The sequence below is a fragment of the Sciurus carolinensis genome, chromosome 7, assembly GCF_902686445.1.
Source record: "Sciurus carolinensis chromosome 7, mSciCar1.2, whole genome shotgun sequence".
Taxonomy (NCBI): domain Eukaryota; kingdom Metazoa; phylum Chordata; class Mammalia; order Rodentia; family Sciuridae; genus Sciurus; species Sciurus carolinensis.
In genome coordinates this window covers 43,013,971-43,041,913 of record NC_062219.1, presented here as the reverse complement: position 1 = coordinate 43,041,913, position 27,943 = coordinate 43,013,971, and the positions used below count along the sequence as shown (strand labels likewise).

Sequence of the window (27,943 nt, the reverse complement as noted above, 5' to 3'; positions counted from 1 at the left end):
CTAAGTTCCAATTCATTCTAATGACAACTAATTCCTTATTACTATATGTCTAAATATAAACCAAACCTTTGCACATTCTACACAAAACTGTGAACTTTACAGGGCAAGAAAAGGGATTTTTTTTTTTAATACTGCCACAAACATGCTGTAACCTGCTTTCTTTTTTTTTTTTTAATACTGTCACAAACATGCTGTAACCTGCTTTTTATTTATTTATTTATTTTTTATTGTAAACAAATGGGATACATGTTGTTTCTCTGTTTGTACATGGCGTAAAGGCATACCATTTGTATAATCATAAATTTACATAGGGTAATGTTGTTTGATTCATTCTGTTATTTTTTTCTCCCTTCCTCCCCATCCCTCCCACCCCTCTTTTCCCTCTATACAGTCCTTCCTTCCTCCATTCTTGCCCCCCTCCCTAACCCTAACTCTAACCCTAACACTAACCCCTTCCACCCCCCATTATGTGTCATCATCCACTTATTAGTGATATCATTCATCCTTTGGTTTTTTGAGATTGGCTTATCTCACTTAGCATGATAAAGAAAAGGGATTTAAAATACATCTTTCAAGAGAATACATTTCTAAATTTTGCAACATTTGACAGTTCCTATACTTCCTCCACAAAACCACAGCTGGTTCTGACATAGAGTTAGCAGATGTGCATCATGAGATCTGAAAAGCAAAAAAAAGGTGTATGTTCACCACAACCACCCTTTCATAACAGGAACTCTGAAACAACGATCAGAATATTTGACATTTCAATATCATAAAAATATCATTCTCTTTAAAATGTTATTAAAAATGATTTTAAAAAATTCTAGAATACATAATCCTTTCAGCCCAACCACTGTGACCCCCTTCTTACTACTGGGAAAAGGAAAGGTAAATGTGAAAGTAAGTAGAAGAACAGAGGCCCCTAGCAACTATCTTGACACTCTTCTGCCCAAAGTTAATCAATCAACACACCAGTTTTTTTCTACACCTCTGAGATTCAGCAGCAAGTCAAAGGTGGAACTAACCTGAGTTATGTCTCTCAAAGTGAAGAAAGAGCCTCTCTAAAAATTAACTCTACACATCTATGGAAAGGCAGAATTATTCTTATTCCTTAGTTTTATAAGCCCCATCTCTGTGACAAAAATCAAGCAATTAGGAGAAATATTTAACTGAGAAAAATAATTTCTGTGTACTTTGTTATACAGCTCAATACAAATGATATCCTTATAACTGAAGTCAGAAATACATATAACAAGACCATTAATAAAATTAATAATTAATATTTAATAATTAATATTTAATTTAATAATAAAGTTAAAATATCACTCTAAAATAAGACACATCAAAAATAAATCACCACTAAACATTATATGTAAAAAGCAAATACACTGCAAATATTTTCATCTACTCTTTGAGAACTTGAATAACCAAATGTTTTTTTCTAATATTGTTTTTACCAATGACCACAACAATATTTCCCAGAAGACATCTCAAAGAATCTTCTAAGGAAAAAGAAATTCCAGGGATGTAAGGCCCTTTATCATACAAGGACGGCTAGTCTAGTCTACCCAGGCCTTTATGAATGCTTTACTGACATCAATCACAGAAAAACTCTGAAGACTTCAATCCTAAATTCATGAAGAGAGACAGTTCAAGTGGGTCATTCTATTCTTTGGGTAAGAGGAACCCAAGATTTCAAATTCTCAACCAACAACTTATCTTGTGTTGGTTTTTTTATTGTCCAAATTCACAGTAGTATCCCACAAGATCCAAGAAGTCCTGTTGTTCTATGATGATGACCAAGATAGAATACCATTGAGAGAATGAGATTGAAAGAAATAGTTCTAAAAAATTAGGTGCTATGTGGCCTGTACTGTTAGTATCAGTGCTATCTATTTGCTCTTATAAAGTCTACATCTAATCCAAAAAATTAAAGGTAACTACAGATTTTTAAATTAAATATTCCCACTGCATCATCTTAAGAAATTATTCTGGAGGCAGAAACATATTCTACTTATTTTGTATGAAAATAAAGCCCTGGATGACTGAAAGAGACTTTCAAAAGATTCCTATACTTATTCCAGGGGTTGGAAACAGATGTTACAGAAAGAAAACAGGTAAAGAAAAACAAGCCATGTATAAGAAAAAGAACAGAGACCATGATGAACCAAAGAGGACACGGTACAATTCAAGTGAAAGCTTCGACATAGCTCCAGTCACTTGTCTTGAAAAATAAGTCAATTGCTAATTTTTCAATGTTTTTTAAAAAGTCATAAAAACTGGTTGTTTTGTTCTGATTTCTAAATATTGCTTTTATTCTTCCTTTTTAAGCTAGCCAAAATAAAAATACATCCACTGACTGAATATGGCCTGAAACATGCCAGTTTGACCTTCCAATACCCTCTCTCACAAAGCATTACTAAACCCTGACCACTAAAGATACTGGTCCATCTCCTCTATGTTTAAATGTCCTGTTTAGGAAATATAAAAGATCTACATCACATGTAGTAAAATACTTTATAATATCCTTACTAGGTTTAATTTACATAAACTTTGCTACAATTCAGCCCCTTTTCTTTCAGACTTTTCTGTGTTAATATTTTCACACATAACATAATCTAATTGTGCTAAAAAGCACAGGACTATAATACTGTAGGAATAATGAAGCTTTGTCATGGATTAAAATAAATACCACTCCACTTATCTGTTTTAATGGAAGTCTATTCATGTTCATTGCTCTTTCTAAATTTTTCTAATATCTGGGTTTACTATAGTTTCCTAAAGGATGAAATCTAAACAATGAATAAACTTATTATTATATTTATTATAATAACAAGTATATTATTTTGCTTCTAAAAATCTCTGAATCAAATTTACCTCAAATTTAAGTTCCAAAACTTATAACAATCTTGCAAACTTAGGTAAAACATACGATCTTGCTAAACTATAGTCATAGTACTTAAGTGGTGATGACAAGTCTAATGTGAAAACAATTGCTTACTACATAGACTTTACTTACACCTTGACATTTTTCTCACCCAATATACTACATATTTTATTAACCTTGTTACTTTAAAAGTAATTTAACAAGAAAAAGATAAAAATGGGATTTCAATAACACTATTGCTAAATCAGTGCAAAACACGCTTTTCGAAATATTGTTCCAGATCTGGGAGTAGCATGAGGTCTGAGTCCAATTCACAGTACAAAAAAAAAAAACAAAAAAAAAATACTCAAACAGGACACTTAAACGTAGGAGGACAGTTTTATTGCTAATAAGGAAAAATAAGGAAAGTTATATGGATGTCACAAAACAGAAAAAGCTCAATTAACATGCACGGCAATATACCTATTCATTTTCTTTACTGATTAATATTTATATTTATATTTCATATTTATCTAAGAAAAAATTATCAAGTTGAGTAAAATAACATTTTTTTCCATTCTTCTCCAGCCTTATTAACATAGGTTTTCCAAGAAAATCTAATGATTATTTTTCCATGATGAATTTCTGACATGTTTGGAAGGTGGATATTAAATTATGTAGGAGCTCACTATTAAACATAAGATCATAAAACATCTAATAAGTACAGTTTGTTTCATGAATCACCCTTCTAGCTATTTAAATAAGCGAGATATATTTCAAACTTCTATAAGAAATTATCATTGATGCTTTTAAAAAGGTGTTTTATTACTGTAAGTTATGAATTATAACACTGATATTGGGAATGCTTATAACATATTGCATTTCAAAATCACAGAATTAAATGACAAACTCAAGCTTATATGTAATCAGAATACCTAAGACTATGTCACAGAAAGAATGAGTACTTCACATCTCCTACAACTTTATAGGCAAAACAGTAAGCTTCTAACTCACAATAGTTTCTAGAAACACACATATAGTCCTTGATAATTTCTCTACACAGATACACGGATATGTCATTTAAGAAAAGGGGTTTTTTTAAGTTATCACTTAAGCCTAAAAAGTTCACTAATTAAAAAGTTGCTGACAAATTCACCTGTAAAACAAAGAATAAAGCACAATTCAATAAACACGATTGCGTTCCTACCAAATCAGATCAAAAACTGAATCACATGAAAGGGCTACATAAGAAATCCTCTGTATTAGGGACTATTAGAATCATTAGAGTGTGTAGGTATTTTTCAAAACACAAAACACCATTATTCTCAGTGAAGTGCAAATTAACTATGTTCTCAGTAGTCTCAACCCTGACTACATATTAGAATTATCCAGAGGTTTTTCTTTTTAAAACACCAAAGTCCGGGCTCTTCTACTTCCCCTTTCTTACCATGACCCCAAGGGCATTTTGATTCATTTGTGATAATGCTCAAGTATCAGTGTTTTTTATAAGAGGCCCCCAGCTGATTATGGTGCCATTCTTAAAAGAAAGGGAGGAGAATTTGGATTTTTTAGAGAATGTGAATAGTTTAAGATAGGAAAAAAAATAGGGAAAGCAGAGAGAACAGTCCCCTAGGTCAAATCCTAGCTAGGGCTACACCGGTGTCTCCTCAAATGACCCTAGTTTCTCCAAAAAATGACTACATTTTTCCCACTTCATTATACTACCTGAAAGTACATCATTTGCTGACCCAATTATCTGTAAAACAATTTTATTACAAAAATGTTAAGAGCCCAGAAAATTCAGTTTCCCCCATAAGCCTATTTAATAAGATTATTTTTCTTGCTAATAACAGGACATCAAGTGGACCTAAGAAACCAATATTCTGATAGTGGAGATGGAAAGAAAATTTTTGACATATAAAACACTTTGAAAATAAGATATACCTTGACTCAAGAAGGTATAAATGACTCAAGAACATTAAGTGTTCAAGCACACTTAGGTTGGTGAAAAGAAAAATGAAAATACGAGCCCCTGAAATAAGTGACCTTTAAGATTCTAACCAATTCTGAGATTGTAAGATTCTACAAAGAGCTCAAAGATATCATCCGCTGTTCTTTGCCTGCATAAGTGAGTTTCTTCCTCCTAAGACACAGATCTCAGGCCCATGCCATTTACACATTATGATTTTTTACTATCTTTACTCAAAAGACCACAAACTACTTTTAAGATTATAAATTTTACTTTTAAGACTACAAACATGCTACAATTTACAGTCTGCCTGGATCTTTTTAGGCATGCCACAAATAAATCCCTTAACTATTAACTGTGTCATTCAGGAAGTATTTAATCTAACAAACTGTTGAAGAAAAGTAAATTACAAAAGTCAACAGACTTCTGAGAGGAACTGCAATGATTCAATTTCCACTTGAAAAATCACTTTTAAATTGATACAGCTAAAGCAATATGTAGAGGCAAGTGTGTAGCCTTAATTGTTCACACTAAAAAAGAAAAATGCTGCAAATTAATGGGCTAAGGATTCACTGCAATAAAAGGCAAAAAGATTTCTCAAGAAACCAACACATTAAAGAGCCAAAATTGGGGAAGCAAAAAATAAACAAATAATAGGAGGGGGAAGGTGGTTCTTTGAAAAGACTATAAAATTAATAAACCTCTACTATGCATGACAAAATCAAGAGGAAAGACACCAATGAAAAATAAGAATTAATAGGGGACTTAACTACATATATTGGAAATATTAACAGGTAACCTAATATGAGTGAAAAACTTCATGTAAGTGAGTTTGAAAATCTATATGAAATGAACAAATTCCAACAATATGATCCTAGCAAAAACTGACTCAGGAACAAATGCATGTGAATTAAAACCAGAAATAAACCCAAAATTTACTGCATTTGTGTGAGGTAAATTATCCTTACATTAGCTTACAAACATTAATACCCCAACCTGTATTTGAGACAGTTCCAATTTTTCTCCATTCCATTGTTTACATAATAAATTAAGAGATAATCAATTAAAACTGAGGGAGGCTGAGCCAGCTTGAACAATTTAGCAACACTCTGTCTCAAAAAAATAAATAAATAAAATGAACTGGGGATATAACTCAGTGGTAGAGCCCTTTTCTAGCATGCATGTGACCCTGGGTTCAATCCCCAGTACTGCATAATAATATTTATAATAATAATAAAGGCACTTGGAGGCAGATTTTTAAATTGAGAGGCTTAATGGAAATTACATGAAGGAAAACATAGGTCTCTAAAGATCTTCAAGATCTTAAGAAGTTTTTAAGTTTCTAAAGGTCCTTCAAGATCTATAGCAAATACCCCTCTCGTTAAACTTTGTCTATTGCTCCAACAGGCAAAGCACTCTATCTCTTCAATGGCATTTATAATCCTGACATGCACCACAGATATTTCCATATGTACCTTCCTCTTTCTAGAAACCTAAACTATTACAGAGGAAGCTAATCTTCCATCAGTTGAGTATTCTCTTACAGTGTTCAGAGTGCTAAATAGATGAAGCCACTGAAATAACAGATGAGCAAAGTAAAAGGCTCTTGAAGATCACTGCTTTTGGTCATAGTTACAGAAATCCCTTGAAATAGAACTGTTCTTAAAAGAATAAAGACAATGTATAATTGTTACTGTGTTGCTCAGGAGATAAAAATGGAGAATTAGGATATGTTGGCTGTGGCATTAAAAACATAGAGGAGGAAGAGGTTTTAGAAAATCAGTAAAAAGAAATGATAAATTCGGCCACTGGTCAAATAAAAACTGGGACTCCAATTAACTACTTTAACAATTATAATCAAATGAATACTCTTTCACCACATCTTAAACCTTTTCTGGATCAATGGTTTGTTTACTTAAAAACTTAAAAGCAATTTTACTTGTGGAAATTTTCATCAGTTTCCTCCAGACGTAAGAGGATTTCCTCGGCACACTCCAGGGAGGGCGCCCCCGTGATTTTCTCCTTCACGCTCTGGAACAACTGCCTCAGCATCGCCTGCAGCATCGCCTCGTCCTCACAGAAGTGGGCCATCCTCTGTAGGAATCAAACGTCCACTCCCATAACTCGGGGTCCCAGCAAACGCCGTGCACGGCGCACGCGCACCTCCACCCAATCGTGGCCTCGCGCAGCCTCGTTGCCTAGGAGACCGCGGCGAACGCGTGGGGGCGGTCCCTCGACCCGGCGTTGTCCGGGACAAGTCACCTTTACTCTGCAGAGACCGGAGTGTGCTTGGCCCTGCTCTGACAGTCGTCGTTGCTAGCCTTTAGGGCCAGCGGAACTCTGCCTCCCCCGACGAACGGCAACAAAGACACGCAGGCAGGCTCTCGTGGGAGGGCCTGACGGCGGGACGCCGGCGCTGCGCGTGACGTCAGGTCGTTGACGTGGCCTCCTTGGTTAGGTTTACCTGAAAATGGAAAGGCGCGTAGGGAAAGGTCGGTTGGCTGCCTGTCTTCTCCCTAACCTAGTCTTTGTAGGTTGGGGGAAATAGAGTAGGAAGAGAAAGGGTCGGTGACCAAAAAAATTAATGGAGTGAAACTGAAAGTGGCCTGAAACGTTTAGTCGAAAAGGGAATGATATTGAAATCTTGCTGTGCTGTTTTTTTTTACAGCGGCTAAAACCTGTTGAGCTCCTACCCTTTGCTAAAGTACCTGGTTTAGGAGATAGAAAGAAGTTCAGAATTTAACTCAAGGAGAAATTAAGGATTGCCATAAAGTAAAAGTCGATGTCATGCTGGAGAAATACGCCATGTAGATGCTGTGGAAACCCAGAATTAGGTTTTGACCCGGTAGAGAAGTTGAGAACAGAAGAGAGAAAAAATTGAACTTGGAATGTATAGGCGCTTCAGTGTGTGTGATAGTCAGGTATTTAATTAATAGAGTCAGGGCTGGGGAGATAACTCAGTTGGTAGAGTGCTTGCCTTCCAAGTACAAGGCCCTGGGTTCAATCCCCAGCACCGCAAAAAATAATAATAATAATTAATAGAGACAGAAAGAACCTGAGGCTGCAAAAGTAAATTGTCCACATCTGAAAGGGTCATATTTAGCAAGTTAAGGGATCAGAGGTTTATCCTTCAAGTAGGAGGACACAATTGGATTTCTAGAGAGACCATGAGATATCATCTGTAAAGAACACTGCAGAAAGCTGCCCACTAAGGGAGAGTTACACTGCACAAATTGAGAATTACTGAAGGTTATACCTTAGGAAGAAGGAAAATAACCTTTAAAGAGTGTTTGAGATGTAAAAAGGAAGGCAAAAAAAAAAAAATGGGAAGGGATCATTAGGCAAATATATGGTTTCCATAAAATAATACTCTAATTTGTGAAGGTTCAAAATGCATCATACTAAAAAACTGGAAACAACCATATAAAGTGGAATAAATTGAAGTGTTCTGCGATCCTCATATTTTTCTAAAGGAGTTTAAGATGTTAAACTTGATTCACTAGCCATGGTAAGATTTCCAATGTAACCATTTGAAGGTTAGAAATAGAGAATTTTAATTTAAAAAATTGGGAAGACAAAATGATGAGGGGGAAAAAAAGACCAATTGATAAAACAAGAAGAAAGAATAGAGCAGAAAAAATAGAAAAATGACAATGTACAAAGAAACATTATAGAAAAAATCCAGAACACTTTTTATCTCAATTTTATCTGAATTTATCTCAACCCTCTGCTTAAAAGCCAGAACTGTCAGATTAACATTTAAAATAGCCAACTTGTTTTTTTTTTTTTCCCACAACCCTAAAAGCCTGAAACAGTAAGAAACATAGAAAAACATAAAGCAAGATAAATAGCATTGAAAGAAAGCTACAGAAGCTATATTTGGGGCAACAAAAATAAAGTGTAAGAAAAAGATTAGGAATATTGTCACTGCCGAATTTTTTAAAGTTTAATTACACAGAAAGTTATAGGTTAAAGTAAGTAAAATTCTTAATCTCTCCAAGCCTTTAATTTTCCAGATTTAATATTTTCCAGACAAGGTTATTTATCCATGTTCTTACATATCCTTGAATAGCTATCCATGGAACAACTCAAGCACCATTCCAGCTTCAGAACTCCTGTGTGATTGCCCGAACTTTGGTTGCAAAGCAGTACAGTTGAATTTTTCCTTATCAGTTTCCCAGACTCTGCTTTGATATTGTTCCCAAGAGTACACACAGTAAATATGCTGCATACAAATCTAAGATGATCAGAGTCTGTTTCCAAAGGATTGCTATCTGCTCCAGAAACTGATTGGATCAATTAGATTATTCTAATTTCTAATAAGTGGTGTTCCTGATAGGATGAGTATCTGATCATGGCATAGACCAATGGTCTTCTTTATGTCTGTTTTATAATGATGGACTTTTGCCAAGGCAATAATTTTTGTTCCAAATAAATATGGCCATGTTATCAGGCTCAGTGACCTAAACATGTTTTATGTGTGTTTTAATTCAAAAAGAAAATAGCTGTTGCCATGGTACCTGGGACTGTCAGTCACACATAAATACTATCATATGTGTGACAGTCAGCTGTCACATATAAATACTATCAAAGGCCTTGAAGGTGGGAGAAGTACCCAATAATTGTTGGATATTATTAATATTGTTGCCCATTTCTACAATTTTGAATTGGAATTTTCATAAAACTTACCCAGGTCCAACTTTCACAAATTAATAGGGGAACGATTTCAAATTTTCCAAGTGTTGAAATCGGCTTTTCTTCCTCTCTAGGTAATAAATCAAAGTAAAATTGGGGAGGATATAAACTGCCAACGTCTGTAATTAAAGCCTTCTTTATCCTTGTGATCCCCATTTTAGAATGGCATTTGCTTTTTCCCAAGGGGTTTTCTCATTTGATTAAGAAACCAAAGACTTATTAATGAAAGATTCCTACAAAAGTCTGACATAGAGTTTGGCCATTTACCCAAAATATAAGTGCTTGGCTCAGTGTCTGAGAAAAGAATATGAATTACTGCTTTTCCTTATGTATAGGGTTCACTTAATGATGCCACCTAACTTGTCCAAAGCAGTTTTCTGAATTCACTTCTAAGATAACATTCCATCCTAATCCTGCTTTTATCACGATGCCAGCAAGACAATTATCTCACTGTTCTGAAAATAAGTCTATGATACATTCTTATGTTCCCAGCATTTTATGCAATTATGAGGTTGCTTGATACCCATTGTGAAGAATTTTCTCACACACCAGATATAACAACCTTATTTTTAAAGACCAGAGTTTAACATAGTTTTTAAGTACTTTACATTACTCTGATTTGAGGTCATATTACCAATCCACGACCAGAAATCTTTTCATATAAAAATTGCAGATAAGCAATTTCAGATCTTATTTCTGTGAACATAATATATATGCTGTCTCATTAAGCAAATAATAAAATAACATGCATTTTCAGACTTGGTCTCAAATACCAGAGTTCACTTGTATCTTGTAATAATTTAAGTTAAAATCTAAGCTGCTATTAAGAGAGAAAAAAAAGATATTTATTTACCTCTTATGAAAGGGTCCCAGAGCACTTCAGAACTGACCCTCCAATAAAACTACTATTTCTGTGCTACATAAGAACTGTGGAATTTGAGGGCACAGGGCAATAGCCAAATTCAGGGATTTGAATATTAGGAAGCCTAAGTCTGAAAGCTATAATCAGCACACATCCCCATCAAATTCCATAAGGCTATTTTTAAGATAGTAAAGTAAGACCACCATCTACTCTGAAATTGCCTCCAGAAACAGAAAGCTAAAGATAAAGAGTATGGAATGCTATTTCATAAAATGTGCCATTTCCATGTCCATGTTTGTCATCATATTCATGGCCAAGAAAAGACTAAGGCTTCTACCTCCCAAATTGTGTAACTGCACTTAATTTGCAGAACTTAATTTACATCAAGAAAACTAACTGCAAGAGAATGAAACTAAACCCATATCTCTCACCATGCACGAAACTAAACTCAAAATGGATTAAGGACCTCGGAATCAGACCAGAGACCCTGCAGATTATAGAAGAAAAAGTAGGTCCAGATCTTCAACATGTCGGCTTAGGACCAGACTTCCTCAACAGGACTCCCATAGCACAAGAAATAAAAGCAAGAATCAATAACTGGGATAGATTCAAACTAAAAAGCTTTCTCTCAGCAAAGGAAACTATCAGCAATTCGAAGAAAGAGCCTACAGAGTGGGAGAAAATCTTTGCCAATCATACTTCAGATAGAGCACTAATCTCCAGAATCTATAAAGAATTCAAAAAACTCAACACCAAGAATACAAATAACCCAATTGACAAATGGGCTAAGGAAATGAACAGACACTTCACAGAAGAAGATCTACAAGCAGTCAACAAACATATGGAAAAATGTTCACCATCTCTAGTAATAAGAGAAATGCAAATCAAAACCACCCTAAGATTCCATCTCCCCCCAATTAGAATGGCAATTATCAAGAATACAAGCAACAATAGGTGTTGGCGAGGATGTGGGGAGAAAGGTACACTCATACATTGCTGGTGGGGTTGCAAATTAGTGTAGCCACTCTGGAAAGCAGTATGGCGATTCCTTAGAAAACTTGGAATGGAACCACCATTTGACCCAGCTATCCCACTCCTTGACCTATACCCAAAGGACTTAAAATCAGCATACTACAGAGATACAGCCACATCAATGTTCATTGCTGCTCAATTCACAATAGCCAGAGTGTGAAACCAACCTAGATGCCCTTCAATTGATGAATGGATAAAGAAACTGTGGCATATATATACAATGGAATATTACTCAGCCATAAAGAATGATAAAATTATGGCATTTGCAGGCAAATGGATGAAATTGTAGAATATCATGCTAAGTGAGATAAGCCAATCTCAAAAAACCAAAGGAAGAATGATCTCGCTGATAAGTGGATGATGACACATAATGGGGGGTGGGAGGGGTTAGTTTCAGGGTTAGAGTTAGGGTTAGGGAGGGGGCAAGAATGGAGGAATGAAGGACTGTACAGAGGGAAAAGAGGAGTGGGAGGGGTGGGGGGAAGGGGAAAAATAACAATGAATCAAACAACATTACCCTATGTAAATTTATGATTACACAAATGGTATGCCTTTACGCCACATACAAACAGAGAAACAACATGTATCCCATTTGTTTACAATTTAAAAAAAAGAATACAAGCAACAACAGGTGTTGGCGAGGATGTGGGGAAAAAGGTACACTCATACATTGCTGGTGGGACTGCACATTAGTGCAGCCACTTTGGAAAGCAGTGTGGAGATTCCTTAGAAAACTTGGAATGGAACCACCATTTGACCCAGCTATCCCACTCCTTGGCCTATACCCAGAGGACTTACAATCAGCATACTACAGAGATACAGCCACATCAATGTTCATAGCTGCTCAATTCACAATAGCCAGAGTGTGGAACCAACCTAGATGCCCTTCAATTGATGAATGGATAAACTGTAGTATATATATATACAATGGAATATTACTCAGCCATAAAGAATGATAAAATTATGGTATTTGTAGGCAAATGGGTGAAATCGTAGAATATCATGCTAAGTGAGATAAGCCAATCTCAAAAAACCAAAGGAAGAATGATCTCACTGATAAGTGGATGATGACACATAATGGGGGGTGGGAGGGGTTAGTTTCAGGGTTAGAGTTAGGGTTAGGGAAGGGGCAAGAATGGAGGAATGAAGGACTGTACAGAGGGAAAAGAGGAGTGGGAGGGGTGGGGGGAAGGGGAAAAATAACAGAATGAATCAAACAACATTACCCTATGTAAATTTATGATTACACAAATGGTATGCCTTTACTCCATGTACAAACAGAGAAACAACATGTATCCCATTTGTTTACAAAAAAAATAAAACTAACTACAAGAAAGTCTGAAAATGTCATTGATAGTGCCACGTCCTTTACAGAACAGAAACACATAGTGAAAAAATGAATTTGAAGATAACAGATTCTGCCATTACCACCAATGTGACAAATAGCACCACATATTCTAGAAAATAAACTGATGAGTTAGGCATGGTGGCACACACCTGTAATCCTAGTGGCTTGGGAAAATGAGTAAGGAAGATCCCAAGTTGAAGGCCAGCCTCAGCAACTTAGTGAGTCCCTTTCTCAAAAACATTTTTAAAAATAATTGACAATGTAGTTCAATGTAGAGTGTCTCTGGATTCAGTCCCCAGGACTACAAAAAAGAAAAATAAATTGATCGTTCATAAACACAGCTGAACTAGAACTCAATTTAAACTCTCACAGCTGACTGACTACTGAATTTTCTTTCTGCTCATTCAACAGCCAGACTCAGTTCATGAGTCATAAACTTTCACCTTTGATATTAATCTTTTATTTTCTCACATAACTATAACTACCCATCTGAAAAAATTATTTTAGAGTGTGCTAAACAAATAATAAATTATATCATTCATGAGTTGTAATATTTATTTGGTTTTGGTGATTGGCATATAATTTCATATTCATAGGCATGCTTAGAACCAAGAAATATTAAGCTAATGGAATAAAAACAAGGTCAACCAGTTCTGCTATAAAGATCATCTTTCTGTCAATAAAAAGTATTTCTTTCAAAACACATAATCCCTTGAGAAATACTGAAATTCAAAGCAAAACAAATTGCTACTTATTAGTGCATAGCACGATTTATACTTTTAGATCTCAAGTAAAAAGAATATATTTAAAGTGTTTCATTTGGTAAAGTTGACATCTGTGCCTGTGCAAAAGCATTGGTCATTCAAGGTGATGAATATACTGATCACCCCAAAAGTTTCCTATAATCCTATTATAATTCATTTCCATCTCTCACTTTTCCACCACTAGCCCATCAACCACTCATCTACTATATCACTGTGTTACTTTGCATTGTCTAATATGATGTACACAAGGAATTATATAGTATGTACTCTTCTACTACTTTCAAATAATTGTGAGATTTATCTCTTGTGTATGTCCACTTTGCACTGCTGTGAACTAAAGACCGGACAAGAACAACTTAGAAGAGGGAACGTTATTTTGGCTCACAGTTCCAAAGATTTACCCCATGGTCAGTCAAGTCTATTGCTCTGAGCCCAAGGTCAGGTAGAACATCATGGAAGAAGGGTGTGGTGAAGAAAAGCTTCTCAGCTTATGGCAGCCAGGAAGCTGAGGATGGAGAAGGGGCCACAGTGACCTGCCTCCTCTAGCCATGCCCCACCTGCCTAAAGTTACCACCCAGTCCATTTAACTATGATGGACTGATTAAGTCACAGCTGTTACAATCCAATGGTTTTATAACCCAATCATTTTCCCACAAACATTCCTGCAATGACACAGGAGATTTTGTAGGACAAAACAATATTATGTATCAATAGTTCTTTCTGTTTTATTGCTTAATAGAATTCATCATAAAGACATACCACAAGTTATTTATACATTTATGTACTGGTAGATATTTGGGTTTCTTATGCTTTTTGGTATTGAAACTATTACATATTTCAGATTGGACCTGGTGTCGCATACCTACAATCCCAGCTACTCAAGAGGCTGAGACAAGAGAGATGCAAGTTTGAGATGAACCTGGGGTAACTTAACAACACCTTGTCCCAATAAAAAATAAAAAGAGCTGCAGATCTTGCTTAGTGGTTGAGCATTCCTGAGTTCAATCCTCAGAACCGCTAAATAAATAAATATTGCATATTTCTGAGAATAGTATACTAAACACTATTTAAGATCATTTAAATAACTCATAATTGGTGTGTTTATATAGTGTTACTGAGAGTTCAAAACAAAATACAAATTGGTGCCCAACTTGAGAAAAGTAATAAATTTCAAGATTCACAAACTTTGCATAGCCCAAATATTAATGGTCCGTTGGGAAACAGTTTTAAGGAGTCTTTGAATAGTTTATTCTCAAAAACATAATTACCTAAATATTAGATACCAAGATTGTACATTACATAAGAATAAAACTTTATCCTGCAGATAATTGTAATTTTTTTTTAGCATAGACAATATTACTGATTTTTTTTCTGCCCAGAATCAGGGCCAATCAAAAGTTTTAGGGAAATATCCAATTGTGTGTCTCATGTATGAAGCCACAATAGGAAGATCCTCCTAATGTCAACCCCAGGCCACTAAATACAGGTAGGTACAAGCCTGAGTCAATCAACTGCTACTCTATGGAACATTGTTAATAATCCAAAAGCTTAATATCTTATTATAATAGTAAAAAGGGTTTGCTACTTTCTCTGTTTATTCCTCTTGATCAAAACTGCTACAGAGATTTTTTTTAATTACAGAAGACACTCAAATCACATCAGTGAAGTGAAAAAAAGGAAATGACATAAATCATGGGAAAGAAAGAGCAAGATTAAAACAATGATCAAATAAGTGTGGTAAGCATTACCCATGGTATATATTTAAAGTTAAAATAAACACAAATAGTCATATAGTTAATATGTACTTCACTGCAGGCTGGGCGTGCTGGCACACTCCTGTAATCCCAGTGACTGGGGGCACTGAGGCAGGAGGATCAAAAGTTCAAAGCCAGCCTCAGCAACTTAGCAAGGCCCTAAGCAACTTAGCAAGATGCTGTCTCAATATAAAAAATAAAAATGGCTGAAAATGTGGCTCAGTGATTGAGTGCCCGTGGGTTCAGTTCCTGGTACAAAAAAAAAAAAAAAATTACAGTAAATTTTTATTAAGACTGTTAATTCTTAAAATTGTTTTCCTGAGAAAACATCCAGTAATGATCACCAATAATGATAAAACATTATTAAACTAAATTGAACTAAATTAATTCACAAATGTTTACCTGAATTGTTAAAATTTCAGTGATATAATCAAACTGTAAACAGAAAAAAATAAAACGTTTTGTCATAATGAGTAATGGATGTGGGAGAAAATCTTCAGCCACATTGGCAATCAAAAATCTCAAGCTGAAACAAGGTAAATATTAAATCTACAAAATGAACCAAGTTTTTTAGGGTTAAAAATGTGGAATAAAATAATTATGCTTTTATAGAAATAAAATATTTCTGGAAGGGAAATTGGCAATATGCATCAAGAACTTTTGTTTAGTAATTCCATTTCTTGTGATTCACTCTAAAGATAAGAGATGCAGGATACAGTTGATGATTTATTGTTTACAGGTAGGTTATTTGGAACATTAGAAAATGAACTTTCTAAATATGTCACAGTGGGTTGAAAGTTAAATTATGGCATAGTCATATGCAATTAATGCCAACCACTTAAAAAATTTTTTTGTGAAAATAAGAGTCCTAGAATAGCCAAAACAATCCCTAACCACAAAAGTGAAATAGGAGGCATCACAATACTAGACCTTAGATTATACTACAGAGCTATAGTAACAAAAACGGCATGGTATTGGCACCAAAACAGACACATAGACCAGTGGTATAAAATAGAAAGCACAGAAGCAAACCCACATAAATATAGTTATTTCATATTAGACAAAGGTGCCAAAAACATACATTGGAGAAAAGATAGCCTCCTCAACAAATGGTGCTAGGAAAACTGGAAATCCATATGTAGCAAAAGGAAATTAAACCCCTATTTCTAACCCTACAAAAACTCAAAGGGAATCAAGTACCTAGGCATTAGACCAGAGATTCTGCACCCATTAGAAGCAAAAGTAGGCTCAACTCTCCATCATGTTGGCTTAGAACCAAATTCCTCAACAAGACTTCTAAAGCACAAGAAGAAGTCAAGAATCAATAAATGGGACAGTATCAAACTAAAAAGTTTCTTCACAGCAAACAATCAAGAAGATAAATAACCTACAGAATGGTAGAAAACCTTTACCACCTGCATCTCAGATACAGTATTAACCTCTAGGATATATAAAGAACTCAAAAAACTTAACATCCAACAGACAAATAACACAATCGATAAATAGGCAGATGAACCAAACAGACACTTCACAGAAGAAATACCACTGGTCAACAAATATATGAAAAAATGTTCAACATCACTAGCAATTAGAGAAATGCAAATTAAAACTACACTGAAATTTCATCTCACTCCAGTCGGAATGGCAATTACCAAGAATACAAGTAACAAATATTGGTAAGGATGTTGGGGGAAAGGTTTACTTTGCTGGTAGGACTGCAAATTTATGCAGCCACTCTGGAAATGCAGATTCCTCAGTAAACTTGTAATGAAACAATTTGAACCAGTTATCCCACTCCTCTGCATATACACAAAGAACTTAAAATCAGCATCAATATTTACAACAGCTCAATTCACAATAGCAAAGCTATGGAACCAACCTGAGTACCCTTCAACAGATGAATGGAAAATAAAATGTGGTATATATGCACAATGGAATATTACTCATTGGTAAAGAAGGATGAAATTATGGCATTTGCCAATAAATGGATGGAACTAAAGATTCTCATGCTAAGTGAAATAAGCCAATCCCAAAAAGTCAAAGGCCATATGTTCTCTCTGATATGCGATGCTCACAGACCATAATGGGGTCAAAGAATAGAAGTTCATTGAATTAGACAAAGGGGAATGAAGGGAAAGGAGGGGGACTGGAATGGGAACAACAGTAGAATGAATTGGACATAACTTTCCTCTGTTCATATATGACTACATGGCCAGTGTAATGCCACATCATGTACAACCACAAGAATGAGAAGGTATACTCCATGTACTCCATATACTCTACTGTTATGTATATCTAAAAAGAATTACAAGTTTCCTGTGAACATCTCACAGCAGGGAAAATATTCACATTTTAAGTAGAAAAATTTGAACAAAATTACATTTTTTTTCAAATATATAGGATAAATTATATTCCTCCAATAAGTACTTATTGTCTATAATTCATAATTATGTATGATGCAGTATGCACACACACTAAAATTTCTTTGTCCAAAATTGTAAATATTAGTGCATGATTGTGTATAATTTTGTATCCTACAAAAATCTTAGTACAGGGATGACAGAAATACACTAAATCCTCGTGTACTATAGGAAGAAAGTCAATGGATTATATCTGAAACTTATAGGTTTGTCAATAGCATCATTGTATTATACTGAATTGATGAAAAACTACCAAACAAAACATTTTAATATGGTTGCCTCTTAGAAGGAACTGAGATTGGGAAGATAGTTATGAAGCATAGGACCTTGGTTTCTGTGATAAACTCTACTAATTTATTTTTACTTATGTATATTTGTACGTTTGTTTTATCACCAGTATACTTATTTAGAAGTGGGTAAAAGCATCCCAATAAATAACATTCCTCTTTTTCCATCCAAGGTCAAAACTAACTGAGAAGCAGACACAGGAATCAGACAACTGACATAAAACATCAATTTTGTTAAAAGATTAATTGAAGGATGTGATTTATGTATATGGCACAACAGTCTTGCTAATATTTCATTACTAAATTAGACTTTACCTACCATGTCACTTGCATAATATAAAATAGCAGGTGATGCCTACAAAGGCAAGAAGAGATCAGAACAGAATTATGAATCCTATATGTAGACTGGATTTAAAAATCCAAAGGAAGAAAACAACATACTCTGTTTCTTTCTCCAGTCACTGATCATCTCAAAATCACTCGCTAGCCACCTACTTATCAAACATACATAAACCATCTACTGTATGCTAGACACTTTGCTATATGGTATGGTGGGCACTGTGAGCGGTAAAATGGTGAGACTAGACTGTTGTCCCAGTGACTCACAGTCTGGTAAGGTAGCTGTGTATGAGACAAGATGCCACATGTGATCTTAACTGATGCCTGCCAGTTCTAAGAATCTTTGTTTAGGCAGTACTTCCACCTCAGTACTTATTTTAATAATGATAGTATGTCTGTTGATTTTTCCTTTAATCTTAGTTTATAATACTTAATATCATCTAAGCAAAGGTTTTAATAATCTAAATTCTTCAGGTAGGCTGTACTTACCCCATACCAATTTTGGAATCTATTTTCCAGGCAAGGTGTATGTGTGTGTGTGTGTGTGTGTGTGTGTGTGTGTGTGTGTGACCGAGAGAGAGAGAGAGAGAGAGAGAGAGAGAGAGAGAGAGAGAGAGAGAGAGAGAGAGAGAAAGAGATTTTAAATAGTCTTGGCATTTTGAAATATTTAATGTTTTAGTAGTGTTTTTCAAATTTATTTATATATGTCTCAATAATAAAAACTCAAAATCTTTCTTTTCCCAGATACTTTTTTCTGTATATACTAACCATAAACATTAGGATAACACATTTTGAAGACAACAGGCACTAAAAAGCATTTCCAGTGGAAGAAATAATTTGGTGACCTAACTTTTTCTATGCATAAAAACTGGGTAATCTTTTTTCCAATAGAGATATAAACCATTACTAATATAATCCAATAATGTTCACAGTATTCTGATAGATTACAAAATTATAATAAAATGTCAGAAGTACTGTTAGACTACTAACAATAAGCATTGAGTAATTTCAAAGCCTTCTTTTATCATTTTAAAAAGCTTATTTTGCTATTAAGCAAGGTCACCTATATAATATATATTTGCTATAACTAGAAAAAACTTTAAGAAGCATTTTACTGGATTTTATGGCATAAAATATATTTAGACTTTAAATGTGATAGCTTGAACACATGCGTTTATTTCTGCTTCACCCGAAAACCCCACTAAAATGATAAATACAAAAAACAGAAACCCACAAGGACAAACAGAATATGAAAGAACATGATAGAAAATTTGGTTTGCTCAAGTACAGAGACTGTAAGTGAGGGCTTACCTACTAGGATACAGGCTGAAAATTCTAAGAATTTTTTTAGTTGTAGTTGAGGATTTTACTCAAAGATTCATTTCATCCTAGACGAGGAAGCATGTTTTAGGAGGAAGACTCAGTTCATTAAGAATTCTCCATAAGTCAAGCCATGACATACATGAAGACAGTCAATTAGATGCCTCATATGTTCTGAGTGTGGGCAGGCATCATTTAACAACAGTGAAAGGAGAATAACGGATGTTCTCTTGGGGTATATAAGGACAAGTCCGAAAGTCAGGCTATTTCAGAAATACAGATATACTCAGATACAGCTTTTTGGTATGTGAAGAATGTAGGCATGGGTTAACTGAAATGTCAAGAGCAAGCTAAATGGTCAGAGGAAACTTTTTTTTCATGTCATGTAATTTAAGATTTTTTTTCATTCCACTTACATAGTAACTTATTTCCCCAGGGAACAAAGTTTACATTTGAAAACACCTGATATGGTTTCACATGCAAATCTTACAGTAATTTTTTCTGCTGGGTTAGTGGTATGGCATCCAAACAGGAATGACATTGGAAACCTGGACTCTGTAATGGGAGAAAAGCCATTTATTAAATCACTATAGATAACTGGCCTTCCTTTCCCACAAGAAATAAAAAAGTATACATTAACATCCTTCTAACTCCTAACCCATTAGCACCTTTGTGATTGAAGGAAAACATTGTTTTATCACATTGTTAAAACTTTATTTCTATTGTTAAAGTGTGGGACATTTTTTCCATGTTCCTTACTAAATCTACAATGTTTTTTTACAAAATATGAAAAAGTAGAGAAAAAAAGGTTTAATTACAAAACAAAATGTAATTTCTTATCCAAAGTCATATAATGCTAAAATTCCGTAATACCTTTGTGCTTCCTGTAAATCTCCAGGTAAATAATTCCCAATAATTTTAGGTCAAAGTTCTATTTCCAGCCCCTCCTAGACTTTAAAATAAATTCCTTTGCACTGAGAAGAAGTTTTTTGTTTGGGGAGACAGAAGTGAACTGGAAGACATAACTCTCCAAATTCAGACAATCCTCACCCTACAAGGACTTACTGATCCATGTCTTTAAAATACCAAGCATACAATATTGACTCCAGAACTTTCATTTCTAGCACTAACATTTCACCCGCAGGGACTGTGCTCATTTACAACTGCCTGGCAGATTTTCCCATAATAGAATTTTTCTTATTTGACATTTCCAATCAAACTTCTGAATCACTGCACTTCTTTTTTGAGTCTTCCCCATCTGAGTTAATGACCCACTTGTAGTTGCTCAGGCTAAAATTTTGACATCACCCTTGCCTCCTCTCATTCACACCTGAGCTATGGTAAGTCCTGCCAACTCCACTGTCAAGCAAGCATATCCAGAAACTGTCCATTCCTTACCACGTCCCGTGACGCCACTCCAGGTCAAGACACCATCTGCTCACTCTGGTGTCCTTCCCCTTCCCCTAGCTACTCTGACCTGTACAGACCTTGCTATTTCTGAACATATTAAGCATTTCTTTGTCTCAATGCCTTGAATGTTTTGATTACCTCTGACTGGAATATTCTTCCTGTCAGATATTCATATGTCTTATTCTCTCACTTCCTTTAGATTTCTACCCAAATCGTAAAGAGAGGCCAGTAAATGGAGATCTGTACTGACCACCTATACTGAAAAAGAAATAAACAAAGCTAGCTTCCCAATCATTTTTCACAAAGTTCTGTCATATCTGTTTATTTTCTATACAAAGGATCATGCAAAAACTTTTGAACACTCTTCTTGCAAAATATTAATATTAATATTTTATTTTGGGTTTAATTCCATGACATTTGGAATGTCATGCCAATTGTACCTTCACTTCTCAGTGGAAACTTTTAGTTTAACATTGTACCATTTTTTGGTTTTTGTTATAACTTCTATGAGCAGAATTGATCTCTTTTTCAATGATATATTTTCAGTATCCCTTAATACTGCCTGGTGGATAGCCTTCTGGAAGATTTGTTGAATGAATAAATCAGTGAACACAGAAGAGAAGTGAAGAAATGATGTGGATGTCAGTGAAGGCAAATTTCAGAATACCAGACTTAAAAAGCAGCAAGATTAGAACAGGGTACAATGTAGTCCTGGATTGGTTTAAACAAAATAAAAATGGAAATGATGAATTAACAGAGGAATTTTACTATATTGAGATGACTTGCTTGCATTTGTCTCAGAATTTGGAAAGAATTAAAAACAGGAATACAGAGAACAAAGCCAACAACAGCAACGACAAAAACAAGGCATACTATGCATGAATGATTATGTCAAAATGTATATACCACTATTGTGTATAACTAATGCACTAATAAAAACATAAAAACAAGACACACACTGACTCTTGGAAAAACAAAATATTCTACAGAAAAGTAATTATAATCACAGCATACTGTGAAACTTGCCATTATAGTAAAAAATATTTCCATGTTGTAAAAATAAGAGCAATAAATATTGATTTCACTAAAAACTTATATAAGCAGAATGAAAAGAATATACATGTTATTATAGTGCTACATCTTACATATTAGGAATAAGTATGTGATTAAAATTTAAAAACCAATAGGAGATAAATGCAATATTTTAAAATACAGATGTAAATAAAAGAAAAAAATTATTGAAATTGCTTACATCTCAAGAATAGGGAAAGATAAGGCTAAGGATTAATGCTTGTTAATGCTTGTTATTTAGAAACCAGACTTCCTTAACAAGACCCCCATAGCAGAAGAAATAAAAGCAAGAATCAACAAATGGGTGGATTCAAACTAAAAAGCTTTTTCTCAGCAAAGGAAACAATCAATAATGTGAAAAGAGAGCCTACAGAATGGGAGAAAATCTTTTCCACACACACTTCAGACACAGCACTAATTTTCAAATTTTATAAAGAACTTAAAAAACTTTACACCAAAAATACAAAGAACCCAATCAATAAATGGGCTAAGGAACTGAGCAGACACTTCACAGAGTAAGACATACAGGTGATCAACAAATATATGAAAAAGTGCTCATCATCTCTAGAAATTAGAGAAGTGCAAATTAAAACCACTCTAAGATTTCATCTAACTCCAATTATAACAGCTATTATCAAGAATACAAGCAATACATGTTTGCATAGATGTAGGGGAAAAGGCACACTTACACATTGCTAGTGGAGTTGCAAATTGGTGCAGCCACTTTGGAAAACAGTATGGAGATTCCTCAAAAAACTTGGGATGGAACCACCATTTGACCCAGCTCTCCCACTCCTTGGCCTATACCCAAAGGACTTAAAATCAGGATACTACAGTGATGCAGCCACATCAATGTTTATAGCAGCTCAGTTCACAATAGCCAGATTGTGGAACCAATCTAGATGCCCTTCAATAGATGAATGGATAAAGAAACTGTGGTATATATGTACAATGGAATATTACTCAGCCATAAAGAAGAATAAAATTATGGCATTTGCGGGTAAATGAATGGAGTTAGAGAATATCATACTAAGTGAAGTAAGTCAAGCCCAAAAAACCAAAGGCCAAATGTTTTCTCTGGTAAGTGGATGATGATACATAAAGGCAGGGGGAATTGCAGAGGCAGGCAAGAGAAGAATGGAGGAACTTAGGATGATGTAGAGGAAAATGGGGCAGGAGGGAGTGGGGGAAGGAAAGATAGTACACTGAGACAGACAATATTAAACTATGCATATGTATGATTACATGAATGGTGTAAATCTACGTTGTGTACCATCTTAGAAATGAAAAGTTGTACCCCATTTGTACAATGAATCAAAATGCAGTCTGTAAAAATAAAAAATTTAAAAATAAAAATTTAAAAAAGAAAGTGTATAGGCAGCCCTCCAAATTCATGAGTTTCACATTTATGGAGTCAACAAACATAGACTGAAAATATTGAGGAAAAATTGTGTCCGAACAAGTACATATTTTTTTTATTGTCATTACTCACTAAACAACACAACAATGATTTACATAGCATTTACATAGAATTTGGTATTACAAGCAATCCAGAGATGACCAAAAGTGTACTGGAGGACGTGTATAGGTTATATGAAAATATTATGCCATTTTTTGTAAGGGACAAGCATCCACAGATTTTGTCATCTACCAGGGTTCCTAAGCCAATCCCTCATGGATACTGAGGGATGATTATATGTGTATTACTTTAAAAAATAAACATTATAAACTGATTTTTGAATTCTAAAAGGACCTCAAGTAAGGATATAAAAAGACTACACAAAAAATTCATGTTTCTCTAGGACCAGAATCTGTATATTTAGTAAGGTTGGAATTCTCAAAACATTTTAGGTAAATTCAGTGCCAAATAGAAGTTCAGAATTTCTCCTATCAAAACATATTTTATAGCCCTATTTTTATAATAATCATTATCTTGTTTTTATTCCTTTTTGTACCATCAAAGATTTTATTCCTTACCAAAATGTTGCTTAGCGTTTCCTTTTTTTACTTGACTTTTTTTGATTGTGATTTGCTCCATTTGCTTATGTATACATCTCTGAGATTCATCGAAAAGAATGGGTAGCTGTCATTACTTCCTTTCTGCCTCCGTATACTATTCCTTTTTTTTTTTTTTTTGCCTATTCTAACTTTTCTCTTCAATCCTCTCTTAATTGACATGAACTGTTCACATTTGTGTAATGACAATTGAAACCACTAAATCATACAGAATTGCAATTGCTTTTCATATACTCATTTTGAATTTATCAACCTTACTGAAAATCACTCCTTAATTCTAGTAACTTACCCATAAAATTTACTGTTTTTGGTCTGTCCAAATCATCTGCAAATAATGATAACTCTGTTTCTTTTTTCCAGTTCAAATCTCCTTTATTTGTTTTCTACTGTTACTGTACTAGACTTCTAATACATATTGGGCTTGAGGGGCAGATTGCAGCTCTTTTATGAATTTTACCCATAGAATTTATGTTCAGGAAAGTAACTTATCCCTGTCATCTTCTGGAGAGTAAGATGAGGAGGAAAGGGTGATTTTGGTTTATCTTTACACAGTTAGACATTTTATATCCCACTTTCATGGAGAAGGAATGTTCTATTAGTCTCCCTATCTTAGATAGGCCTTGAGTTTTGATTCTTGTTCCAATACCCTAAGAAGTCATAAAGAAATGTGCTTAGGGATGAAGCCAGTTCCATTTCTCCATTTACTTTTCTAGGTTTCTCCTGAATTTAGAAGAGGAAAATAGTCACCAAAATAAATAGTATCAATGATAATCTCAATAAACATAGAATAAATTGTTAAATATAATTTAATGTTTCAAAACAAAAGTTATGAACTTGAAGAACAAGAACTTTTTTGTGTCCATAGTGACCTATCTCTAGCATGGAGAGAAGCTAAATATTAATGAAATGAATATTCTCATTTGTATCAGGAGAATGACACAGGAAAGATAAAGATAGGCTTTGTGATTTTCATCCCTTGAGGGATCACATGATACAATCACAATTTCACAACCTCACCATTTCAACAAGTGCTCTGAGAGGGGTACATCTTCAAAGAGACTGGTATTGGAAGTTTTATAGACATACCTAGTTCATTAATCAATGTTCACAGAATTAATCTGATTCTGTTCTTATCAAATTACTTTTTTTTAAAGGTTTATTGAGGTATAATTGATATACAGAAAATTGTATACCTTGAATTTATACATCTTGATGAGTTTGGACATAGGCAAACATCTGTGATACCAAAACAACAAACCATCACCCAATTACCCTTTTAAAAAAAAATTGCAGTCGTAGATGGACAGAATGCCTTTACTCTATTTGTTCATTTCTACATGGTGCTAAGGATGGAACCCAGCACTTCACACATGCTAGGCAAGTGCTCTGCCACTGAGCTACAGTCCAAGCCCACCAAATTACCTTTTTATAATTTGGTTTACCTTCAAGTTTGACTCCTGAGGAAGGTGGCACTGCCCTTTGGAAGTCATATTTCTCTTTGTGAATTAATAAAGCGACTTCAATAATATAAGCAAAAGGAGAGAAGATAGGATCAGTCTACAAAGAGAAAAATGGAACAAATAAATACACACAGGAAGTCTGAATCAAGAAAGAGAACTAGAAAATTGTCCAGCTTTTTAGTTCTTTTGACTTTTAGTTTTGCACATTGAACTTCTTTCTGAGATTCCCCTGTAGCCTGCAGACATATCACAATTTTCCTTAATCTATTTTGAGTAAATTTCTAGTTTTTCAGCTAAGTACATTAACAAATATGTTGAAAAAATTTCAAGGCTGAACCACTGTCAGATATTAATGTTTGACTGTAGCAAGTACACCCATGTAGGACTTGTTCTACCGGGTCTCTTGGCAGTAAGCTGATGTTAGCTAACTTCCCTTGACTGATTATTTATGGTTTTGCATATTGAAACAAAATATTTCTAGTAAAAAGTCTGTATAGTACCATTGTTGTACAAAGAAAACTATACAAACCCTGGAGATTTCCACTAGCAGTAAAATATGAAGCGTTACTTTTCTTTCCCATCTTTTTCTTTTCCTTTTTCTTTTCTTTTTGAAATTTGTGAGGACATATGAATAGAGAAGAAGTCCCCGAAGTTTCAGAAGTGTTGGTCTGGAGTGTTATATTAGTGGTCAAGTCCTTGCCTAGTATGTGCAAGACCCTGGTGTCAATCCCAAGTACCACCAAAAAAAAAAAACGGGGGGGAGGGGATGGGGGAAGGTATGGAAGTGGTATGAATTTAATTAATTATGATAAACCTAACACTTTTAGATTTTACTGATTATAAAAAGAGTAGTAGAATCTCTCATGTTTAACATGTAGGTTCACACTGGCTTCCTGTGTCATTTTCTCTGGAATACCAGGATACAGAATATAACAATGGTCATCGATACTCAGTACAACTTTGATTGCCTTCAGTAGTCATAAGAGGAAAATGAGAGCATGGTATTATTAAGTGTTTGTTTTAAAGCAATAGAGCCTTATAAAAAACAAAACCAAAAAAAAAAAAAAAAGTGAAAGTGTTTTAAGACACAAAAGTATAGTATTCCTGTCACCAGAGAGAGATCCTAGGCTGTCTGTCCAAGAGGGCAGTGAGAACCCCTCCTGACTCAGGTAGGTTCTTGATTTACTACTGAAAAGAATTTCAGGTTGTGACAAAAGCAAGGCACAAGCAAATATTTATTAAAGAACAGCAAAGCAAAGGTATACACAGCCCAAAGGCAGGGTGCAGATGCCCCTCACCTCTCAGGAAAACAAGTGACACACCCAGGGTTGAGATCTCTGACTCTAGGCACAAATGTATGGGCACAAGAAAATGTGTTCCTTCAAATTTAATCACAATAAATGCAAACTTATAGTTTTACCTAACATAAAACAATTTTTCTGTCAATACTTCATTATTTCTTAGCTTGATAGGTTGGAGAAAGATGTTCATGATTCATAATATCTTTGATAATGTCTTTAAAACTCTCTGCCTTGTCCAATAGCCTGTGATTTTGAAATATGTTACTTTCCAAATTAGTAAACTTAAACAATGAAAATAAGCCTATTTTGTATGTTTTTCTCTTACTTACTTCTAAACCTATATCTACCAGAAGTCCGATCATACTTTTTGATATCAAGACATAGTTTTCTCAGGGAAATTTTTCTAAACCTAGAAAAACAGTACTAGATAGACCTAAAAAATTTAAAAAGGATTTTAATTCTAGTGAAGAGAATACTCTGCTGTCATGTACATCTCAAAACAGCATACAGTGTCAGGGAACAGTTGTGAGGGAACAGTAAATGACAACCAGGATTTTGCCCCCTATTATTTCAGTGTCTTGCTGTTTGGTTTTCTGTAGAACCAAAGCCTATAATTAATCTTGTAGTCGAGAGCTTATATATATATATATATATATAAGCTCTCTTCACTTTATATTGAAGTCTTGGCTTTCCTTTCCTTTAAGTTTACAAAAGAATAATTTCATGTGAGTACAAAAAGCATCCAATAGCCGGGAATGGTGGCACATGCCTGTCATTCCAGATACTCAGGAGGCTTAGTCAGGAGGGTCACAAGTTGAGGCCAACCTGGGCAATTTAGCAAGATTCCATGTCAATATAAAATTTAAAAAGAGAACAACAACAAAAAAAGCATCTAGTAGAAGAGAGACAAATATGTTTACATTAACTTATGTTCTATGTGTCACAACTTTATATTCTGCATATGTCTTCAAAAGTTATTAAATGTTACTAACAGGAGTTAAGGATGACTCTATGCTGTAAGTCTTAACA

General features: G+C 34.5%; 1 protein-coding gene across 2 annotated transcripts in view; it reads right to left on the bottom strand.

Moving 5' to 3' along the window:
* Positions 1-27,943, bottom strand: part of Tbc1d32 (TBC1 domain family member 32) — a 301,835-nt gene that overhangs the window by 214,546 nt on the left and 59,346 nt on the right. Inside the window, exons 1-2 of one of the 2 annotated variants that reach the window (XM_047558654.1) lie at positions 25,596-25,704; positions 6,775-7,299 (exon numbers count right to left, since the gene is read on the bottom strand). In XM_047558654.1, the coding sequence (XP_047414610.1) occupies positions 6,775-6,926 (152 nt within the window). In that variant the 5' untranslated portion in view covers positions 6,927-7,299; positions 25,596-25,704. Of the gene's footprint in view, positions 1-6,774; positions 7,300-25,595; positions 25,705-27,943 lie in introns of those variants that run through there. The other variant, XM_047558656.1, reaches the window with a different exon arrangement.